This window comes from Aplysia californica, unplaced genomic scaffold (genome assembly GCF_000002075.1).
Source record: "Aplysia californica isolate F4 #8 unplaced genomic scaffold, AplCal3.0 scaffold00001, whole genome shotgun sequence".
NCBI lineage: Eukaryota > Metazoa > Mollusca > Gastropoda > Aplysiida > Aplysiidae > Aplysia > Aplysia californica.
In genome coordinates this window covers 2,406,883-2,414,303 of record NW_004797271.1, presented here as the reverse complement: position 1 = coordinate 2,414,303, position 7,421 = coordinate 2,406,883, and the positions used below count along the sequence as shown (strand labels likewise).

The 7,421-nt window shown below is 42.9% G+C and overlaps 1 protein-coding gene across 1 annotated transcript in view; it reads left to right on the top strand.

Annotated features, from left to right (window-relative positions):
* The window catches only part of LOC101861328 (dynein heavy chain 5, axonemal), a gene marked incomplete in the record, with an annotated part of 153,119 nt that overhangs the window by 142,857 nt on the left and 2,841 nt on the right, over window positions 1-7,421 (top strand). The window contains 7 exon segments of the mRNA XM_013081818.1: window positions 170-309; window positions 1,118-1,282; window positions 2,066-2,260; window positions 4,364-4,514; window positions 4,917-5,028; window positions 5,506-5,662; window positions 6,546-6,758. Of these exon segments, the coding sequence (XP_012937272.1) occupies window positions 170-309; window positions 1,118-1,282; window positions 2,066-2,260; window positions 4,364-4,514; window positions 4,917-5,028; window positions 5,506-5,662; window positions 6,546-6,758 (1,133 nt within the window).

Below are 7,421 nucleotides of genomic sequence, written 5' to 3'. Positions count from 1 at the left end.
GTGAGAGAGAGAGAGAGAGAGAGAGAGAGAGAGAGAGAGAGAGAGAGAGAGAGAGAGAGAGAAAGAGAGAAAGATAGAGATAGAGATAAAGAATCTACATCAACATCATAACGTCCCACAATCGTACAAAATAGTTCTAATCCTCCTGCCTGTATTTCCTCGTGACCAGAATGTGGCGCCATCTCCATGGGTCAAGGTCAGGACGTGCACGCCCGCCGCCTCATGCAGGTGTCCATGGCCGAGGGTCGCTGGGTCCTGCTCCAGAACTGTCACTTGGGGCTGGACTTTATGGACGAGATGCTGGACACTGTGAGTACACACTAAAGGAGAGGGGTGTGGGTGGGGGAGAGCTAGTCGGAAAGGGTGGAGGGGAGGGGGGGGTGAAGGGAGTGGTGGTTGAGGGGAGTTTCTGTCAGATATCGACGATCATAATTGGCCAGTCACTTCTCAACTCGGATTCTCTCTTGAATCCTGGCTTTTCCCCGTCCCCCATATGTTCAAGTTCTTTATAAACATTGTTTTTGGTCTACTTGTGCTTTACTTTTGCTTGTTGTTTTTCCAGTGAAAGCCTAATTTTCAAGGCTTTTTGCCGATTCAAGTGCTCCAGAAACTGCATTTGTACCTTCCTTCTTGTTGTTGACACTGACATTCTTTCAGGGCAACAGAATTACCTGATACTAATTTGATTTTTGTTTTGCCTTTATGAAATTCCCATGTGTCTTCAAGAATTCAGCACTTCTGTTGCCTGCAATTTATGTTCATATTCTTAACTAAATATCCGACATTTAGTGCTGTCTACCAGGGTTCGATTCTCGAGAGAGGAGGATTTGTATCCAGCATCCAGGTCTTTCTGCTGGAATGTTGTATTCCGTTTGGTCTTTGTTGGCTCCCACATTCAGGGGCGTAAAAGTACCCATATTTGAACATACTATTTCTTTTGTCTTCTTCTTTCTATTTTCATCCTTTGTTGCCGTAATGCGTTGAGGGAAGATCCTGTTTTCTTCGGTTGACCAGCCCTGCATCTCTTTCAATTGGGTTATTATAATTTCTCACATTTTTGCGTAAAAATATAATAAAATATTTCTAATCTGTGGAACATTAATGGCCATGGTTCTAGATCCTGACCACTGAGACGGTGCACGAGCAGTTCAGGATGTGGCTGACCACAGAGGAACACCCGAAGTTCCCCATCAATCTGCTCCAGAGCTCCATCAAGTTCACCAACGAGCCACCCATGGGGGTCAAGGCTGGCTTGAAGAGGACCTACACAGGTGTCACTCAGGTGAGTTGTGGCGGAACGATCGTGTGTCCCGACGCTACCGTTTGGGATAACGTTTTTTTCTGGGAGATGGGGGTGAGGGTATGGAAAATGGCTATATTTTAGTTTGATTTTAATGTTCTGGATTTGTTTGATTTTTTGTTTGTTTGAAGTGGACCTATACAGGTGTCTCACAGATGTGTCCTAACGAACTAATCGTGAGTCCCGACAATGCAAAAACCGTTTTAGATACGCTTTTTGGTGAGGCTGTGGGTGGGGGTGGGGATGGGGGATGGGTGGTAAAGGTGCTCTTGGTTCGTTTGAGTTTGATGTCCATTTGAGGTATGTTTTACGTACATCATTGGCATCCCAACTGTCTTCGAAATCAAGGAAACCCAAGTTTCAAAGTCAGAATTGTTAACGTTTGAAGTTACTCATTGCTTATTCTAGTTAAATCATAGTTCCATTTTGTCCTCTTGCACTGCTTGTCTGTCTGTCTGTCTGTCTGTCTGTCTGTCTGTCTGTCTGTCTGTCTGTCTGTCTGTCTGCCTGCCTGCCTGCCTGCCTGCCTGCCTGCTTACTTCCCTGTCTGTTTTTTCTCTGTCTAACTGTATATTTGTCTGTCTGTCTGTCTGTCTGTCTGTCTGTCTGTCTGTCTGTCTGTCTGTCTGTCTGTCTCTGTCTCTGACTCACTCATTCTCTCTCTTTCTCTCTCTTTTTCTCTTTCTCTCTCCCTCTCCCTTCTTCCCTCCCTCCCTCTAGGTTTATATCCCTCAATGTGCTCACCATGAGTTTCCTTCTCTTCAGGAACAACTGGAGTACAGCAACATGCCCATGTGGAAACCTATGTTGTATGGTGTGGCTTTCCTCCACACCACAGTGCAAGAGAGGAGGAAGTTTGGACCCATCGGCTGGAACATCCCCTATGAGTTCAACCAGGGTGATCTCAACGCCACTATCCAATTCATCCAGAACCATTTGGATGACCTGGATCCCAAGAGGGTGAGTATCTATTATCTATTTGTGGTGGCCGAATTTTGCTATTCAAAAGGCTTTTTAATGGCTGCATCGATCGACATGCGGTTTTCGCCAAAAGATTCTTTAAAATATTCTCCAGAACATGACGCCCTTGGTTTTTTCAGTTTTGAGACGGTTTTGCTGCAAAAAGCTACATTTCTTTATTTCGCCGATCGCTTTTGTAGGCCGACGCTTTTGTCTCTGTAATTTTAGAAAATCCGGAAGTTATATTTCGCGGGGCGCATTTTGTTTTGAGAGTATAGATCTAGACCTTATAATTTTTGCATCTCTCAAGATTTATTGCCTCATTCCAGTAGAGTGTAAATATAGTAGGCCAATGACTTTTAGTTGATATTAAAGCACTGATCATTCCTTTCATCGAAAGGGGGCCCAGCTAGTATTAATAACAATGTGTGAAATTGCGGTGAAATCAGAACCTCGTTGAACATAATGAAATCGAACAAACCAACATTTTTTCCTCGCCTGTTGGGCAATTTTAATCAAGATTTTCTTTTTAGCTCAACACTTTTTATGCCAATTTAAAACACACTTCAGGGTAGATTTTACTGAAACAAAAAAAAAAAATAAAAATACAACAACATTGATGAAAGGATTATAAGCACAATAAATGTAAATTTATTGTAGTTTACAAGGACACTCAAGCCTCGGAATTCACCAAACTTTGATGACAAGACCCCTACCTCCTTCAGTCGCGAATATCTCGATTTCCAAGCAAGAATCATGGGTATTCTTTTCATCAGAAAAAGCAAGTGTACAAGTTTTAAGATGATACCAAAAGCTCCATTTCCCCATGTCGTGACACAGTTATGTTTTCGACACTGTAAAGTTATTCAAGAGGCAGGACTTCTGAATTCGACGTCCATCTCCGACAGAACCAAGCCAAAATGGTTAGAGTTGTCCGTCTGCTTACATGTCTTTATTCATCCTTCTTCTTTTCTGTCCACCGTCTGTCTGCAGGACTTTCTGATCATCTTTGAGATCACTCTTCTGATCATTGTCGCCTGACTGCTCGGTAGGTGCTCGGGCCGGCGTCTGTGGTGTAGTGGTTAGGCACTTCGCCATTGTAGGAAATCCGAGTTCGATTCCCGAGTGGAGATAATTTTTATTGAGTATCTCAGTTCTTATGCTGGGATATTAAAATATACCCTCCCGGCTCAGGTTGGCCCTTACAGACCGAGCGTGTCGCTTTGCAGGCGGGGGTCAAGGCCTGCCTCTTAAGGGGGGGGGGGGGGGCTACACCCCCAAAGTCAAAATTCGGCTCAAAATCATGGAATTTGAGTTGTAGGCATTTTTAGCTTCCTCAGCCTCTCCTACAACTATTTCATCGCATAAGAACCCCACAAAACCGTATTTTTTCCCATACCGGGCATGTTTGTAATCGCCATTTCCTCATAAAGTCAGTATTTTAATTTTCTTTATCGGCCGTTTTCTCAAAGCGCGACTTTTCTCTATACTTTTTTGAATAACTCCACTATTTTTCATCCAATCTTCATGAAATTTTCACAGAGTGAAGAGAAGAGGTAATGCTAAAAATTTGTCTGTTGAATTTTTGATATATGGAATAGATTTTTGTTGGTGGTGTCTGGAGTGTGGATTTTCACGGATTTTGCGCAAACTTGAATGCTACCTCAGAAAAAAAATCATTAAAAATTTTCTAATTCGTTTAGGAAAAAAACAACAGACACATTTTTAGATCTAATGTTTGTGAAGACGCATGCACAAAAACAATCAATTTCCATGAGCGATAAATGCAGTATTCATTACGTAAGACATGTCAATAAAATCCATGGAAGAGAAACTTTTTTCTCAAATTTGATTGCAGATTTTAAAACTCCTTACTATGCTTGTTATATGTGTGAAAGCTGGTAAAATTCGGTCCAGTAATAAGCGAGATAGCCTCCAGGTGTAGCCCCCCCCCCCCCCCCCCCCTTAAATGATCTTGATTGTTTCGACGTGGTGTAAAAACCTCTACTTTACAAAAAAAACAACAACATCCAAAACAAAACAACCCCCCCCCCCCCCCCCATTCTCTTATCACAACATTTTCTTTCCTGTGTTGTCGTCCAGGGTGTGAACTGGGTGACCGTTCGCTACATGATCGGCGAGGTGCAGTACGGCGGCCGTGTCACAGACGACTACGACAAACGCCTTCTCAACACCTACACACGGGTCTGGTTCAGTGACGTCATGTTCTCAGACAGCTTCGCCTTCTACACCGGTCAGTTTTTTTGTGGTTTTTTTTGCTTTTTATTTTCCCGTTTTATTTTGTTTTGTTTGTTTTTTTGTTATATTTTTTTCTTTACATAGGTGGAAAACATTTTTTAAAAAAATGCATACATTGTAGACATGACAATACATACACTTATCAGACAAACATGGTATAGAAGAAGAAGAAGAAGAAGAAGAAGAAGAAGAAGAAGAAGAAGAAGAAGAAGAAGAAGAAGAAGAAGAAGAAGAAGAAGAAGAAGATGGTCACTTAGATTAAAGAATCATCCAAGCGAAGAAAAAAAGCAATACAAATAGATACAAAAGCAGATAAATAAAAAAGCTCGAAGCTATCTGAATCATAATCAAGGTGTTCACTGTCTTATTATAATTTTTTCTCTCTGGCGCACACCAGGCTACAAGATCCCGAAGTGTAAGACAGTTGACGAGTACCGGTCGTACATCGAGTCTCTTCCTTTGGTGGACTCACCGGAGTGCTTCGGTCTGCACCCCAACGCAGACATCACGTAGGTTTTTTGTGTTTTTGTGTGTTAAAGGTTTGGGGAAGGGGATGGAGGGAAGGGAGGGGGGGGGTGTGTGCGCGCGCGCGTGTGTGTGTATGTGTGTCTGTGTGTCTGTGTGTGTGTGTATGTGTGTCTGTGTATGTGTGTTTGTGTGTGAGAGGGAGAGAGAGAGAGAGGGGGGAGGGGGAGAGGGGGGAAGAGATAGAGATAGAGAGAGAGAAAGAGAGAGAAAGAGAGACAGAGACAGAGAGAAAGAGAGAGACAGAGGGAGAGACAGAGACAGACAGACAGACAGACAGACAGACAGACAGACAGACAGACAGACAGAGACAGACAGAGACAGACAGAGACAGACAGAGACAGAGAGAAGGAGGGGCGGGCTTGAGATTGCTGCTCAAGGCTTTCTTCGTTGTCTGTTCGCTCGCATCGAAAATATTTCATGCGATTTTTATTCTGATAATGCGTTGTCTTCCTCCCCAGATATCAGACCAATACGGCAAATAACATGCTGTCCACTATCGTGAGTATTCAGCCCAAGGACGCCGGAAGTGGAGGAGGAGAGACCCGTGAGGCGGTCGTCTACAGACTAGCAGACGACATGCTGGAGAAACTTCCGGAAGACTACATTCCCTATGAGGTCAGAGCTGAGGAGAAGTTGCTGTTTTCTTTTTTTCTTTTCTCTTTCTTTTTTCTTTGTTTCTTTTTTCTTTTCTTTCTTTCTTTCCTCCTTCCTTCCTTCCTACCTTCCTTCCTTCCTTCCTTCCTTTCTTTCTTTCTTTCTTCTTTCTTTCTTTCATGGCGTAGTCCGTCTACTGTTGGATGTAGCCTTCCAACAACGACATCCACTCTGTATTATCAACTGTTTTCCGTGTCCAGGTTGTGCCCGTCTGCTCTCTTATGTCATCTTGCCACATTCTTTCTGGTGTTCCTCTTGATCTTTTTCCTGTTCTTGGTCTCCATTCAGTGCATCTATTGATCCATCTGTTGTCTTTCACTTTGCCAACGTGGCTAGCCCATTTCCATTTTTGTCGGAGTTTACGTTTTACAGGTTTTCTTTAGTATTTTGTGGTGTTTCTTGACCAATTGTTTGTTAAAGTATTACTGGATAGCTACATGTATCTTATTCAATAGACGGGCTGAGCTATGGTTTCTTGTTTGTTAAATAATTCATTTTGCCGTTTCTTTATATCCAAGATATCTACATTCTTCTTGGTGTGCATTGACCTGGAACATACATCTTGCATGATTGTTTGTTTATTTTTTTGCTTCCTTGAATCCAAGAGGGTGACATTTACCAAGAACCAGGATGAGCAGGGCCACTGTATCGCTGCTTGTTTTGTTATATTTTGTTTTGTTTTGTTTTGTTTTATTTATTTATTTTTTGTATGTTTTAATTCGGTGGAAGTGCCGTAAAACTTAATAAAACTAAACTGTCCACTCTTCGGCTCACATATGACCTTATGGTGTTGCAAGTAGTGCCATAAAACTCTTGCTAAAACTAAACTAAAAAATTTCTCCAGGTCAAAGAACGTCTTCGCAAGATGGGCTCCCTGCACCCGTTGAACATCTTCCTGCGTCAGGAGATCGACCGCATGCAGCGGGTCATCAGCCTCGTGCGAACCACGCTCATGGACCTCAAGCTGGCCATTGACGGCACCATCATCATGTCAGAGAACCTCAGGGACGCGCTGGACAACATGTTCGATGCCCGAGTGCCGAATAACTGGAGGAAGGTTAGCACTTCGGCAGCTTTGTTTTAAGTATGCTTTTACTACACCACATACGTGGCCAAGGCACCTACTGAGTAGATACTTGCTTTTCAAAACGTTAATTGATTCGACACTTTCTCCTAATCGCGTGAAACTGGAGCTGGTTGTTTCTATTTCTGTTTTGTAATGATTGTTTGTGTTACGGCCCTGTTGATTCAATTTGGGGGGGGGGCGCCGTTAGATCAGCTGGTATCATACAGGACTGCCTAGCGGATGGCTCTGGTTTGAATTGATAACGTGGGTTTCTGAACTTGTGTCGTTTTGAGGAGTTTTTAAAGCTGTCCAGACATATGGCTCGGTCCTGTTGGAAATGGACAGTAAATGAGGGGGTCCTGCCTCTTAATCTTACAGAGTTGAAAATAATAATAATGCCAAACAATTCCGCAATTCCGACTCAAATTAGATCATATAGGAAGCCATTTGCCCTGCCACTGCCTGTTGGAATCAAACGGGGCTGAGAGGGATATCGCACCCCAGTAGATAGGCGATATTCGATAAATAATTAAACCTCCCCATGATGAATCGAACTCGTATCTGTTGCGTGCAATGGCAAAGAGCCTAACCCATTCCCGCTCAGACACCAGCTTCTTAGTTTCTATTTTATAGTTTTATAGTCAATCTCGTTTC